This window comes from Aptenodytes patagonicus, chromosome 13 (assembly GCF_965638725.1).
Source record: "Aptenodytes patagonicus chromosome 13, bAptPat1.pri.cur, whole genome shotgun sequence".
Lineage (NCBI taxonomy): Eukaryota > Metazoa > Chordata > Aves > Sphenisciformes > Spheniscidae > Aptenodytes > Aptenodytes patagonicus.
This window is the reverse complement of record NC_134961.1, coordinates 12,992,226-13,007,533: the sequence shown is the minus strand read 5'-3', so window position 1 is coordinate 13,007,533 and position 15,308 is coordinate 12,992,226. Positions and strand designations below refer to the sequence as shown.

The following is a 15,308-nucleotide window of genomic DNA, read 5'->3' as shown; positions in this document are numbered from 1 at the left end:
GTAAGAACTAAAACCCGTCACTTTCTGCTACTACGTGGATGCAAAAATAAGACTGCTATTTTTCAGGAGCACTTAATCCTTTTGGCTTAAAAAAACACTTATGTTCACCAAATAGGAAAAGTGAGACAACAAATAACTATGACTGTCATACTGTCTTTGGCAGTCTGACTTTCTGGGAATAACAAACTATGACAGGAGGTCAGTAACAGCATTCTCACATTTTGCTAAGTAAGTTTTGTCTTTCACAAAACAGATGTCACAGACAGAACAGCATTTATAACTATTCTTTCTGAGACACCAGAAGATTATACTAGCTCATTCTCTTTACTGGAATCCTGTCTCACCACCTATGCTTTTGTTGGTTTGGTTTCTCTACAGTATTCCTACTTCTGTGAAAGAGTTCTTTAATACTTACAGCTAAGTAGTCCCCTAACCATCACTCTTCTAGTAGCAAAACACTGCAATTAAATAACCTTTACCTAAAATCCAGATTTTCTGCTTCCCTCAACATGCAGTCATTGGACTGGAGCACTGCTCCCCAAGACACGCAGATAAAACAGAGACATAACGAGTCTAAATGGGTTAGTTCTCAGATTATCTTTTAGGCAAGAAGCTTTGATTCACTTTTTCTTCCGCTATTTGCTCTGTTCTGGTTAACACTGAGATGAGAATGTACAAACATCACCAAACTGTCACACCAAAGCCACATGTGACAAGGAGAATCTCCTTATGTCACCATAAAGAATACTGGCATTTGTGCAAGGGAAAGCAGAGCTCCCCTTCAGTTTGCCAACCACCATTGCCCCTGGGGCTCTCGGACTTGCTCACCGACAGCCAGTTACCGATAGCTGAGCAGTTCCACAAAACCTTCTCATGAAAGGGTGAAGTCAAGGTAGCAGTGAACGATGGGAGCACGTCTACAAGTCTTGGCTTTTCTGATCGCTCCCTGGGAAGGCTTCAACCCAGATCTGTAATTACCTGACTCAAACTAGAGTCGAAAGTAAGGGGGAGGGGGGAGAAAAGAGATAGCTGACTGTTTCAAAAGACACACTTGAGACAACTTACTGTATAGAAGACACTGAGAAAACAGGCACAGACAGTTTACTTGTGTCATATGTTTACAGGGGGTAAATTGCAGGTGGCTCTTTACCAGAACGCAACATTTGCCATGCAATTACCACCGTTTCGAGTCAAGTTACTATGTCATTACTGCTGAATAACTTAGAGTCAAGTATACAATTAATCCATGTCACCAACACAGATAATCTGCAAAACTTTACAGCCATTTAATCTAGTATTTTTAAAAGGAGGAAGGAGGAAGAGACAAAAGAAATTATTAGACTTCCAGTAACCAGAAGACAAAGCCCGTTAGTCAGAGGCAAATAGAGGAAAGGAAGCCAGTGAGATAAGATGCAGACCCCTAGGGAGAAGCAGCCAGAAAGAAGGAGCCCAGTCGGGGAATTCTGATGAAGGCTGTTAAGGGGGTTCCCTCTTATCTTCTTGTGACTACCAAATCCCTCAAGTGTTTACAGATTGTTCTTTCAGTCTCCAAGAATTCTGGCTACCAATCTTCAGCTCCTTCTTTATTTTTAGGAATGAGGATGAAAGAAAGGACTGTTTTTCTAACATCCCATGCCTTTATTTTTACAGTCCCTTCTTACTCAGAGCAGAGTGTTCCTGTTACATTCACTACTACAGACCCATGCGCCTAATGGAACAATAACATTGTTTCTGCACTTTGCAAGTTCCTACAAACTGCCAAAACCCCACCACGATGGAATTTATAGTGCTCCAAGGCTCTAAATTAAATTTACCAACACTTCCCCAGCACCAATAAAGAAAACCGAGTGCTACAGCGTGGGACAGTTCTGAGCAGTACTGGGGGACTCGCACTCCTGCCGACTTGCAGCTGTGCATCTCTGTATACCCAAACCACCTTTACATCCTTTTCTGCCATGAGGAAATGCAAGTTTAGAAGTCATGTCTATCCCCCATTCTTCCACCCCCTTTCCATCTGCTTTCTATTCTCCTGCCCCAATACACGTACACACAGCATACACCATTTTCCTGTTCCTTAAGCTGAACCAAAGAAAGCAGCAGAACCAAGCCTCTTCCTTGTCCACACACAAATTTGTCAGAACAAGTCCCTTTGCCTTAGAAGTCTGTCAAACTGTCTGGCAGCCCCTCTTGCTCAATATATACTTTGTTAACTAATTTCAGTGACAGTCTTCCAAAACAGCTGTTCTCAGTTTTCTCTCAAAGCCACCCCTTCAGTTCATCTGATCACCTTTTTTAAATACAATTCATGCTAAATGGAAGCAAGATGTAATTATGAATGGATTTCCAAGATCAACAAATTATAACTACTGACGCAAATCAGAATTTGCTACGAACGCGACAATGTTCAACTCCAAAATAAAGCAAGAAACTGTGCAGAGAAGGCACCTACCACAGCCTCAAAGATCCAGGAACTGATTACAGATCATATTGGCAGGCTATCAGTCTTAAGATGAAAGCAATTTCAAAAGCATCACATAGAGCTTTGATACTACTTGGCTGCTCAAAGTTCCCCCACTAATACTTTTGTGAAATTTTTTAAGGATTATAATCATTCGTGCCTGCATACAACTTGCTGTTATGAAATAATCAGAATTTCAGAAGTCATTACAAGAGTTGATATTTGCAGTAAGTTTGTAAAGCCAGTTGTACTTTGCAAAGCTGAACTAATGCAACACAGATCACAAGCTCTCCTTTTTCTGCTGATGTGCAGAAAAATCTTCGCTTTAGACTGCATGCTGCCTTTCACGTAAAGGGCTGTGAAGGTTTTCCACAGACCACTAACACACACCTGTGTGGGGAAGATTTTAAAGACAAACTACAGAACTGACAAGAACACGAAGTGAGATCTCTTTACTTTCACATGTAATCTTAACAAAGGGACCACGTTTCCTTTTCTGAGGATTATCTTTTACCAGGGAAACATGCAGCAGTGTTCAGACGTGCTGGAGAAACACCAGTACTCAGGACATTCTCTCTCCCCATTGCTGGCCCAAATAAAACACTAATACCGTAGTTACACATTAACTGTTTCACAAAGAGGCTCTTAAACAGATAATAAGAACGCGTTTAGAAGAGACGTCTTTTGATCAACTGTTCTCCCAAAAAAAGACAGACCATGCAGCACAACTGCGACTGCCAGCGAGGCCTGTCTGTAGTGTTCAGAAAGGTAAGGCAGTTCTGTGCTTTTTGTTTGTACTGCTGTACCCTTTTTTTCAGAGCACTTAACCTATTACCCTTTAAATTATGCGGCAAACGTTACCATTTTAAAAAAAGTTACCAGCTGTGGATCAATGCTGTATTCCGATACTTGGCATCAGACCGTTCGGTTATCAATGTAACATTTTGAAGGACAGGATATCAGCAGCGTTAACTACTTAAAAGATAACGATTCTTTCCCGCAACCACAGCGTTAATAGGGAAGGCATATTCTTTCAACGAATATTTGCTTGAAACACTGATTATGCAAGTTACAGTTTAAGTCGTTACGAGTGGCTTATTAGTACCACCATAGCCCCAAAGAGCGAGAGCGATTAACGCAGACCGCAGCTTTCACAGAAGGGTAAACACACTCGGGAGAGGGAGCGAAACCTGATGGAAGAAGAAAAGTGGCTGCGCAAAGGTGGCACGTTCAGACCGCGAGAACTGTCTCGGAAATAGACTGCTCTACGTTTTATCTGTCTTTTTCCTGAAAACACTATGCATATGCACCTTCTAGCGTTACGCGTGTAAAGGCTGGGCACGAAGAGCACTGGGACAAAGCGGCCGATCTCCTCAGCCCCGGAGGGGACGCGGTGCTGCACGCGGAGAGGCGGCTTGTCAAGAACCGCGCTGGGATCCTGCAGATGGCACACACCGCAATGAAAAAACAAGGGGAAAAAAAGCCCCGAAGGGAGCCAGCACCAGTACTCGGGGCACCCGAGTTCGCGACGGGCAGGCTCGGCTCGGCTCGGCGGCACCCAGCGCTACGCGTCCGCCGAGCCGCGGCACCGGCCTGCGCGGAGCGGGACCCGACGAACGCCGACCGGAGGAGCGCCCCGGACGGGACCGCCCCGCGCCGCGGCACCGGGCGAGGCTCCCGGCCGGGCACGCCGGTACCGGCGGGCCGTCCCGGCGGCTGCCAGCCCCGGGGGCCGGGCGGACTGCGGCTCCGGGGGGCCCCGCCGTGAGGGGGCGGCGGCGGCGCGGGGCCCCCAGCGCCCAACCGGCCCTGGCGGGGCTGAGGGGCAGAGCGGCGGCCCCCGCCACCGCCGAGGCTGCCGGCCGAGCCCCGCCGGCCGAGCCGAGCCGAGCCGAGCCGAGCCCCGCGCCGCTCCCGCCGCCGCCGCCGTCGTCCCCCCCGCCCGCAGCGCCCGCAGCCCGGCACGGACGGGAAGAGACATGGTCCAATTCACTCACCTCCGCGGCTCCCTGCGAGACTGCCTCCCCCTCCCTGCATCACTTCCGGGGGTGAGCAGTCAGCTGGCGGCGACGCCGCGCGCCGCGCCGTGACGTAAGGCGGCGTGCCCGACGCCGCGCGCACGGTGAGGGCAGGGAGGGCAACGGGTCGCCGCCACCCTCCCTCGCCCACCGAAGCGGGGGGACGGGGCCTAGCGGCGCGGAACCGCCGCGCGAAGGCGGGGAGCGGGGCCTCGGCGCGCCTCTTCGCGAAGGTAAAGCGAGGCGGCGGAGGGCGGGCAAGCCAACACGCGGGGAAGAGGGAGGGGAGGGGAGAGGCTGGAGGTTTGGGGGGTTGGCCAACCCCCTCCGCTTCACGCGTTGGTTCCGCCCGGCTGCGGGGGCAGTGCCGTCCCGGCCGCCAGGGGGCAGAAGGGCGCCCGCGCCTGCAGCGCCCCCCGGCGGCCGGGCGGCTCCGGGCAACGGCGGGGGGGCGGCCAGCGCCATTTTAGCGCTGGCACCATCCCTGCGCGGCGCACAGGGTGCGGAGGACTGCCGAGCCCCACAGCCACCCTGCTCTCACCCAGGGCCACTGCCTGCCCTGTGCTGCGTGGCCGTGGCTTTTGCCGGGGTAGGCCTGACCCCCAGGGCGAGGAACGTGGCAGCCTTGCTGCCCAGCCAGTCCCTGTGCCTGCCCGATTACACCAGTGGCTGCAGGAGTGGCTGTGGGGTGGCCCAGCTGGTGGTGTGGAGGAGGCCCTGAACCTCTCACCTGGGCCTGCAGTTGCTGCTGTCCTGGAGCTCCTGTCAGGGGGGTGTCCTCCCACCCCGTCGCCACCAGGCCTGAGGGTCCTCTCCCCACAGAGACCGGGAGAAGACTCTGGGACAGATAGAGCGGCACTTCCCCTGAGGCTGTGTTCCTCTCCCCTTGTGCTGTCTGTGAGGCAGGAGGCCCCAAAGGCTGATCCACACACCATTCAGGAGAGTCTAGTGCAAATACTGCCTGAGGCTTTGTTCTGAAACTCCTAAATTTGAATGGGATTCACACACTTGATTTCCAAAAAACAAATCTTTTTTCGATATATGCCCTGCTATAGTTCTCAAATAGTGACTAAAAATCATATCTATCGATGTCCTGGGACCAAAGTGTTTGGAAACTGAAGCAGAGGGCTCATGAAATGAGTTTTATTAAATGACCCACGGAATGAAGAAAGAAAGGGGTTAGGGAGGATTGTTTCTCTGCTAGCATTAATATTTATACCTGTTCTCGAGTTTGGGAGCGGTTCCAATGCTGAGAAATATTTCTCTTCACGCATTCAGTTGGATTTGGCTTGAAGCCAAGGTATGAATAAGGTGCATAAATCCATACTGGGTTTTGTGTCCATGTTGTTATATTTCTGTATGCTTCTATATTATATAAGTAAGGCCATCCAAGGATAGCCGAGACTTCATTTTCTCTGCTAGATTTGTTGCACTGCATTAAACCCTCTTCCTCTGCTTGTAACTAATGGAGAACTAAACACAAAGGAGGAGAAAATGGTATGAAAGCATGAGTGACAGGGTTGCACAAGACCAGAGACAAGTTCATATTGCTTTAGAGTTTACCTGGACACCGCGTGCTTTTCAGGAGAAAGCTAAGAAATATGTAAAGCAGTATTTTGCTTCCCCTTGCCCTCTCCACAGTCTAAGTCAGCATTTCTGTTCTTCCTGAGGCTACTACGGCACAGGAGGCACTCCCAGGGCAAGAGTCTGTATGTCCTACTAAAACCAGATAATGCCTCGACCACCTCAGACTAAGAAATGAAAACTCTGTGATCAAAAGGGACTAGTTAAGGGTTTCCACTTTCATTTATTCAAATGAAGAGAACGTTGTAGAATCCTAAAATTTTCTGCAATTTCATTTATTTGAAACTACATAGGAAAACCAGTGATAAAATCCAAGTCCTTGCTTTTACTATTTAATTATATCCTCTTTGCATGCAGTTTCCTTTTTCTGATCAAAAGACCGCTCCATATGTAAGAGAAAGCTTAAAAGAGATCCAAGTTCAGTCAGAAATCCGAGGCACAAATAGAATGACAGAGTTCTCATCCCAGCTGATGAACAGTGTAAGTACAAAGACTTAGGCTGGTTCAGAGGTGTCGATTGGTGTTTCAGATCAGGGTTTCAGATCCCTTCAGTTTGCCAGCAGAAAGATACTAGCATGACAAAATCTAAACCCATGTGAAAATCACCTTGCTTTCAGATATCGTTACTGAATAACTTCATTCAGTAACTTGGTTCTTTTTCACCAAATCTGCATAGATTTATGATTGCAGCTTGTTTATGGAAACAATGAGAAGAACTTGGAGTAAAATTAATCCTTGATGGAAATGTCTTACAGGCCTGTAATTTACAGGCCTGCGTCACTGGTAGAAATGAGGATGTAACACCATCATGGAAGAATACAATCTTTCATTTTAGTTTATTTTTCACCATGTGGAGATGGAATATTTTAGCTGTGATTGAAGTTTTGCTGTGATTTGGGTTTGGCTGAATCTTTAAAAAAATGTATGAATGTTCAATCAAGAATGAAAATCAAATGAAGTTTTCACTTTGCTAGGTACATACTGCAGCCTCACATGGTCGATGTTTGCAGGGTACTAGCTGTCACAGGCCACGAAGTCGTTGATTTAAGTCAAAGAAGATAAAATTACTTTTGTGGAAACTGGATTTTGAAATTTAATATCACTGGAAGGCATGTGAGCTGCCCAGCTATCACAGGAATCTGTGACCCCCCTCTCTTCTCCTGTGCCACAGGAACACATTGTTTCAGTTGTTGTCCCTCAAGGAAATGATAGACCAAATGAATTGCTGCCTTAAGAACTGCAGACTCATTTTGGCAGACTTGCACGAAAGATGAATATGGATTACTGACCTCTAGTTGCTGTGGATAGCTGTGAAAGGAATGATTGATTATCTGTTGCATTAGCAGCAGGAGGCAGACTGCAGGTCACTCTTTAGCTAAGTGGTATAATTTAGCTCTTTAAAAAACAAAAGCCAGATATGTGCAATTTTTTGCATCTCTTTAAATGTTAGCCAAAGTGTGCATTTGAAAATATATAGATTGTCATACAGGCTGTAGCTGATGATGTTCCGTACTATAATGTTGATACACTACACTTCTGAATTATGTCATTTATTTCCATAACAGAAATGTGATCATAGCTTGATTCAGAAGGCAATGAGCCCAGCAGTTTGTCATTGTGTTTTTAGGACTCCTTGCCAGTAGCAAACCAGCTGTCAAATAGAAGTTGTGTTGCTCCTAAATAAAACATTTTACATCTGAGAAGCTGAAAGCCGCTTTTTCAAATTATTTCATGCGGAGTTCTGTTCCCCACGATCTCCTCCTCCCCTGAGCAAATACGGTTTCAGCATCAGCACTAAGTGTGTGTTACTGATGCGTGCCCTAGTTAGCTGGGATGTAAGAGAAGAGATCTACTGTTGTAAAATATCCTTTTTTCCCCATGGGCTATTACTTTCACCCTTTGTTTCCTAAAATCCTCTATGTACTCGCTGCTGGCAGATTTTATGTTTAAAGTGAGTAGCTAATGCTTGACTTGAAAAGAAAGGATGAAATAAAATAGACTTACAACTTCAGCAAAGGAGCTGTGCAGATAGGGGAGTGCTGCACACGCGTTCTTAGCCAAGCATCCCTCGCTGGGAAGCAGCTGTAATTTAGCTATACAGTAGTCAGTCTCCAAGCAGCTTGCCTTCTGTCCTAACTTTGCTTTGACAGTGCACTATTGGGGTCACTTTACAGTGCAGCTGACAGATTCCTTTCCTTATTTTTTTATAAACTTGCAATTTGAATTCTAAACAAACCTGCAAATAGCAAAAGAAGATTCATGTTTCACTGATTATTCAGATTATTGAACTTTTGGGTCAACCATCTAAAAATCCAAAGGAATGTGTATTTGTTTCCTGAAAGAAAAACGCGTTATTACATTTTATAGTCTAGAGGATTATTTGTTTTAATTAATGAAAAAAGTTTGTGTCTTCATCATGCAGTAACTCCTTAACTGCTCAAGCCCCCTCTGCAAGCTTGGATACAATGGGATATTTCGTGTGCTTGATCTGCATGTTGATAACGGGTTTGCATGTAGATCAAAAGAACAATACAACCCTGCATTGTCAGAACTCTGCCACAGCATCCAGCAAATGCTTATTTGGAAGGCGACGCTTGGCTTCCCTCCAAAGGCTCAATTCTAACAATCAGCTCAAAACCAGCCTGCAACCTACCACTTTTCCCATTGATACGTTTGTGCGTACAGACCTACCTTTGACCTCTCCCGGTTTGTTTTGTTGCAGTAAACACCTGAAATTTGCTCAGCTAATACAATAGCCCTGTACTTTTTGACAAAAACGCCTGTGGTTAACCTCTGTGGGCTGCATTCTGCAATGAATTGAAGGGTGGTAGAAGCTAAACAATGGGTGTGACTACCACAAGATGAGTGTTAGTGGGAAAGTGGTGTAACATCCACTTAGCATTCCAGAGATGTGAAATATAATTATGATTTAAATGCCAAAGATGTAAGTTGCAAGATGAGTAACTACAAGGACGTGAAAGCCTCCCTTATCTTTCTTTCTGTCCCACTCAGAATCATTTTGCACACCCACAAAACTAATACAAGTAGTGTCACTTGACGAAATTACACCTGATACATGACTTGTACCGTCACTTACATTTCTGTCAGTGTGGGCTCTGTTTATACCAAAGAAAAAAATTCCTATCTCATTTACAACATTTTAAGTTAGAAGTAATTTTGCTCTCGGTGAAATTATTCCCTATTTACACTCCCACTCAGATCAGAACCTGATCCGGGCTTTGAATTTTGTCGCATTTGCTCTCATCCTTTCCTGTGATAGATGGGGGTCCTCTGTCTGTGAAGGGCTCCTCACACCTTCATTTATGTATCTTTGCAGAAAAGGTTTATAAGCAGGTCTGTAATGTTACAAATTGTTGACTAAATGAGCCATGGGAGCAGCTGGTTGCTGAGTATATATGAAAAGCTGCTTAATGTCTTTTACAGCACCTAGCATATATGGGAAGCAGAGCAATAATGCAAAAGTGCAGCCCGTGCCTAGATGAGGGGCTACACAGTTCTGTATCGATTCCAACACCGAGAAATTAAAGGGAAAAAAAAAAAATTCTAGGTGGGGGAGCAGAAGCAACTAGTGGGGAAAAAAATAAACTGTTGGTTCTAAGCTTTTAAACAAAATCTTTACTAACAGATTCTTGGTATGTTTAAAATCCAAAAGCGACAGGTGTAATTACAGCGCTGAGCGAAGGGCATGCACTGTCCCAAGTTGTGGCCTTAGAAATTGTCTGATGTGCAGATCAGAATTTAAACCTGTATTTTAAACATTTTTCCCCTGACATTATTCCTTTTATTTTCTTTATGGATTACACGAAAACCTAAGCTGAAAGCTTCTAGTGCAGTACTACCTTTTATTAGCTGTCAGCAGGGAACAAAGAGTATTACCAGCTCCACCAGAGGTGACACCTTCAAATAAAAGCAGAGGGGTGAGGCCAGGAGGGGCTCTAGGTGCGGACATGATCTGGGACTCAGCTTGTGCTAGGTCAGCCCTTGTAATTGAACTGTTTATTTTCTGTACAAAATATGCACTCAACAGAGGGAAGCGATGATTTTTCAGATACACGTACATGCGTAGCTTCATGTATGACTAATTTTATTGCCTGAAATGGAGCTGTAATTTTATTGCCTGAATGGAGCTGTAGAGTGGATAAAGTGAAGAATCTATTCCAAAGTGTTTGATGAGCTGGGACTACCTAGCTATTTTATTGTGGATATTTGTTTCCTAGAAATACCATAAACATTTACTAGAAATACTTTCTCCTGGGTAGGAAGAATCATTTTTATATCTGGGGGAAAAACATATGATTGGTTAAACATTTTAAAATACAAATAGCAAAATAAAAATGTTCTCTCAAGAATCATAGAAAAATGGGTTTATGTCTGTACTTCTCAAGATCCCTAATAGAATTCATGAAACAACAAAAGGTCTTCAGCTCATAGCAACAGTTAAGACAAAAAAGGCTAGGATTTAATAGTTTGGGATTTTTTAGCAAAAAGAACTATGGGCCAAATCCTGTCTACAGGTTAACATCTGTAATTCGACTTGGTGAGGGAAAGACGGTGTGACTGTCTGAAGCCCCAGGAGAACCATACTGAAGTATCAGTGGAGGCCAGCTGCTGTGGTGGAGGCAGCCACTTGAGAACTGTATGGTGTGAGAAGACTTTGGTTCAAAACCCTCTTCTACTACTCAGGCATGACAGGAATTGCCACAGGCTGCAAGGACATGAGCGATAGCCACATCGCCAATCTTTCCGCAGTAGTTTGGGTGCATGCTTCAGGAAGCAGCTTTTCCTCTATCGTTGAGGGAGAGAGTGCTCCCTCCAGAGGGCAGGTCAGGCTGTCTGAATTACCCTGCTCCAAATTGTCCTCCGGAGGAGCTATTCCCACCGCACAGGTCTGATCTCAGGGTAGATTCAGCCACACTAACTAGAGCTCCAGGTTGGCAAATGGATCCTGAGACAGTCAGATAACGTCCTGTCCCTGACACTTGTTCCTCATTGCATCTGTGTACTTACTTTGCAGTGCTGCTGCATCTTCCTTTTGGACAGTAAGGGATCTTCGACAGTTACAGTGTCCCTAAAGTGCAAGTCTTGTTTCTGCGAATCTAATCCATGTCTGAAGTGCTGTTATTCCAGCAGTGCATTTGTCTCAGGGATAGCTGTGGTCTGGGATGAAATAGTGGCACCACTTACACAATAAAATACTCATGTACATAGAGGAAGAATAGGATTTCATTCTTGATTTCTGACAAAGATTCTTACTGCACCTGGAGGCTGATTCAGTGGACACAGCTCTCTGAAAATCAAGACATTCAGGACTTTCCTAAATCCAAAGTTAGTCTGCCTCTCCTGCAGTGCTTAGATAAAATAGCTTTCATCACCTTTTCATCACATCAAACTCCAGCTGAATCATTACTACATACTGTCATGGTATCGCAAATAAGCTGCTCAGCCTCTGAAACCTATACTGGTTTTTAGCGATATCATGGTGGTTTTATCATGTATTTTATTCACAGATTTCAAGATGCTTTGCAAAGATAGGGTCAGCATTGGTATGACAATTTCACAGGAAGGGGGGCACTCAGAGTTTCGGTGACTTGCCCAATGTCTGTTGCAAAATAGCAGTGAAACACAACCCAAGCATTCTTGTACCAGGCTTGTTATTCAGCAAAGCACTAAAGCAAGTGCTTAACTTTGAGCAAGTTTGAATGGAGACAGATTTAAGTATCAGTTTAAACACTTTGCTGGACTGGGTCTTCAGCTTTCAACAGCTAATTATTGTTTACAGCTATTTCAGTTCTTTTTGTATAGCTCAGCATATCTTTAGATGGTGGAAATATTTTTAAACCTATTCAATTGTGTGAAAAACTGTACTGCTTGCTGGCCTTTTAGCAACTCAAATGTTCACGCGTATGTTTGGGGTTTTGTGTTGTTTTTTTAGATGACACCAGTTACTCGACAAGAAGTTCTTGGCCTTTACCGCAAGATATTCCAAATAGCCAAAAAATGGCAGTCGGCATCAGGACAGATAGAAGAAACTATTAAAGAGAAAGAGTACATTAAAAATGAAGCCAAAACATTATTCCGAAAAAACAAAAATGTAAGTGGGTGTCCTTACAGTTTTGAATTTCTGAATGATTCTCCTCTTGCTCTTTGCACTGTCTCAGTGATTGCATGCTAAAATATGAATATAAGAGTTGATCTCCCAAAATTTCATTCACCTTAAATGCTGGTGTATTCAGGTTACAGTTTAAATTTCACCCCTGAAATAGTGGTAAGAAAACTCAAACCATTTCAGCTCTTCATTAACTACTGTAGAAGTCTAAAAGGTCTAGAGCTTTCACTAAAAAAATGCCAAGAAAAAATTAAATTCCAAAGATACTGCCTGTGTAATTGAAGCAGCTTTTTATCTTTTAGAAAGCTAGCTAAGTGTATCATTACCCATGCAATGACAAAGAGCTCAGTAGCTTCTTATACTTCTTTTTTTCTTTTCAAAGCAACAATTATTGGCACTTCTTTTAAAAGAAGCATTTTAATTTTTTTCTTAAGGAAGAAATTTCAAACCCCTTTTGAAAGGGGCGGTACAGACTCCATGGTAATCAAAGGTCCTTCTTGTAATTCAAGATCACAATACTTATTTATATCCCATTTTGGTCTGGGACTAAATTGAGGTAATGTAAAATCAAAAAATGAATCTAAGTCACAATTTACACCACGTTTCTGACTTCAAAGGAAGTTTCTGGATAGGATGATAACAGAATGTAGACCAAGGAGTCTCTTCCCTTTCTCCTCTAGCTACCTTGCAGAGTAACAAATGGGTGAGTGTGGCTTTTTCATGGATGTATTAGCAGTTTACATGTGTGTTGTCTTTTTACAGAGAAAATACCATGTTTGGGTAAAAACCTCCTTCTTTAGCCTCAGTTGTGACAGCCTCTGGGCCTTAATATCCAGCGCCATCAAGCCCAGAACTGTTGAGTCAAGGCAAATACTAATGTTACCTTTTATGGATGTGAAAAATACAATAATTGTATCCTTGGGATTGCCAAAAAAAGCTAAAGAAAGTCATGTGGCTGTGCATCATTTATGCTTGAGCTTCCAATTACTAATTGCTGTACTTGTACAAAACATTTGTTTGTATGATCTTAGGTAACAGATCCAAAGTTGATTAAGCAGTGTATAGAAGAATGTGAGGCAAGAATAGAAATTGGACTTCACTATAACATCCCCTACCCGAGACCTGTGAGTATAAGTCGTCACAAAGTCTTCAGCTATACCCGCTTAGCTCTCACTGGACAATAGAACCATAAGTTCACATCACTGTCACCACACTGCATTTTTAGATAATCCAGTATTTAAATGCTATGCTAAATCAGAGCCAAATAAGCCAAATGTATACTGAAATGTTCTCCCATCTTATTTCATTGTAAATCGTCTAATTTCTTCTCAAAATAAGGAGTCAAAGCCTAAATGGAGTTGCATGAGCTAAACTCCCAAGGCCTGTGAATATTTAGGCAGTCTTGACCGACCAATGAATCATACTACGTAGAAAAAGACGGTAATGGAATCAAATCTGTTAATCTTTCCACATAATAAAAGAGACTAAAAATACTTAATTACATCTGCCACAGATACAATAGTTTTCATAGCCTACATTACTGGTAACTCTTCTTCTGGTCATAAATCAGGTCTTATGAAACACCTGCCTATGCTGCTGATTCTTTTCCCCTGTTCCTAGAGAAAAACATCTCCAAGATTACTGAAATGCTGGAAGTTGCAGCAATGTCTTCTGTTGCGCTGTTCAATATAGTTTCCTCACTGCTCAGTCACTTCTGTCTGTAGTACTTTATGCTGCCTCCCATAGAGACTTCCTCTCTACTCCTGTTGATTAGTTTACATTTTCACATCTACAGTTTCCTTATCAAGGCGGTCATGGTCAAAATTAAATTGTATCTTCATCAGATGCTTGCCTAGAATATGGTCACTGTTACATTTCTTTCACATATAGCTTTTTCTTTTTCTCCAGTATACAGAATAACAATGCACATCGGGCAAGCAATGCTCCTAGAAATGGGCTTAAAATCTATGCTGTGCAGTGGCTTCAAAATCCCAGAGGATCAGTCCTAGATCAGTGCTCTCACACAAACTGGATGATCGTTATTTTTCAGATTCTAGAAATCTCTATTGATGCTTTAGTCAGTGCTTTTACTACTATTTGCACCTAAGCAGCTATCTTACAGGATAACAGCCTCAGCAACAATAACATCTAACTGCTAACAGCTACATTTTTCAATCACTTAGAGGGGGATATAGCTGCATGACTCCCACTAGCAGTCTTATTAAATATAAAGACTTTGTCAATCAAAGGAAGAGCCTGTCACCTATTGCTCCTTCTGCTTGTGGAGTCAATGACATTGTGCATTTTAATATGGTATACATAATTGTGACAATAAGAAGGCAGTCTTTCAATACATATAGTTTGGGGTTATTTTGTGACTAGTTAGCTAGGTATGAATAAAGCACACTGCTTTAAGACATCTATTCAGGAATTTTTAGAGTTTTCTAGGTCTTACTGTTCTGGAACATTGTCAGCAGTCCTATTTCAACAAGTATTTTATCATTACAGTCTGATATCAAGCTACAAAACAAGGTTACTGAAGCCTAAAATATATAGGACTTTATTAAACACAACGTTTAGGGCCTGAAAGTTACACCACTAATCACTTCTCAGAGAGCGCTCCTCCTAGAAATCTAATAACCTGGTTTGAGACAGTACAGTTGCCCTCTCCAAAGTGTAAAGAAATTATTTAAAACTCAGTGAAACCTAGTCTGTATATATGCCTTCTTTTTCTTGTAGCTTCTCAATTTGCACCTAACTGGTGGGATTTTCTTTTCCAGATCCATCTGCCTCCTATGGGTCTTGCCCATAAACAAGGCCGTATGTTGCGACACCAGGAAAAGTTAAGGAAGATTTCTAAGCCAATATACCTGAAATCCCACGATGAAGTTTCATAACCCATCATTTAAGCTGTGATGTTGCAATCACATCATTTAAGCTGAGGACTGTAATCCAGGTGATTTGTGTGCACAACTGTGAATGAAGCTGTTTTGGTCACTTGCTCACACATTTCCTGAGGCCAAAAAGCTAACTGATACATTGCATATGATGGATAAGGTTGGTCTAGTATTTATTACACTTCAACCACTGACTCATCAATAAAAGTAACACTTTTCAAGGA

The 15,308-nt window shown here is 43.4% G+C and overlaps 2 protein-coding genes across 6 annotated transcripts in view; one reads left to right on the top strand and one right to left on the bottom strand.

Moving 5' to 3' along the window:
• The window catches only part of DCUN1D3 (defective in cullin neddylation 1 domain containing 3), a 26,050-nt gene extending 21,547 nt beyond the window's left edge, over positions 1 to 4,503 (bottom strand). Inside the window, exon 1 of one of the 4 annotated variants that reach the window (XM_076350648.1) lies at positions 4,456 to 4,503. The gene's annotated coding sequence lies outside the window, so the exon portion shown is untranslated. Of the gene's footprint in view, positions 1 to 3,768; positions 3,925 to 4,455 lie in introns of those variants that run through there. The other 3 variants (XM_076350649.1, XM_076350651.1, XM_076350650.1) reach the window with 3 other exon arrangements.
• On the top strand, positions 3,140 to 15,308 carry LYRM1 (LYR motif containing 1). Of its 2 annotated transcripts, none has more exons than XM_076350654.1 (4): positions 3,140 to 3,226; positions 12,014 to 12,172; positions 13,219 to 13,311; positions 14,968 to 15,308. In XM_076350654.1, exons 1-4 carry the CDS (start codon positions 3,176 to 3,178, stop codon positions 15,082 to 15,084), a joined length of 420 nt encoding a protein of 139 aa, XP_076206769.1. In that variant the 5' UTR covers positions 3,140 to 3,175; the 3' UTR covers positions 15,085 to 15,308. The 2 variants fall into 2 exon arrangements, with proteins under 2 accessions (XP_076206769.1, XP_076206771.1); XM_076350656.1 differs by lacking the exon at positions 3,140 to 3,226 and adding an exon at positions 4,600 to 4,709.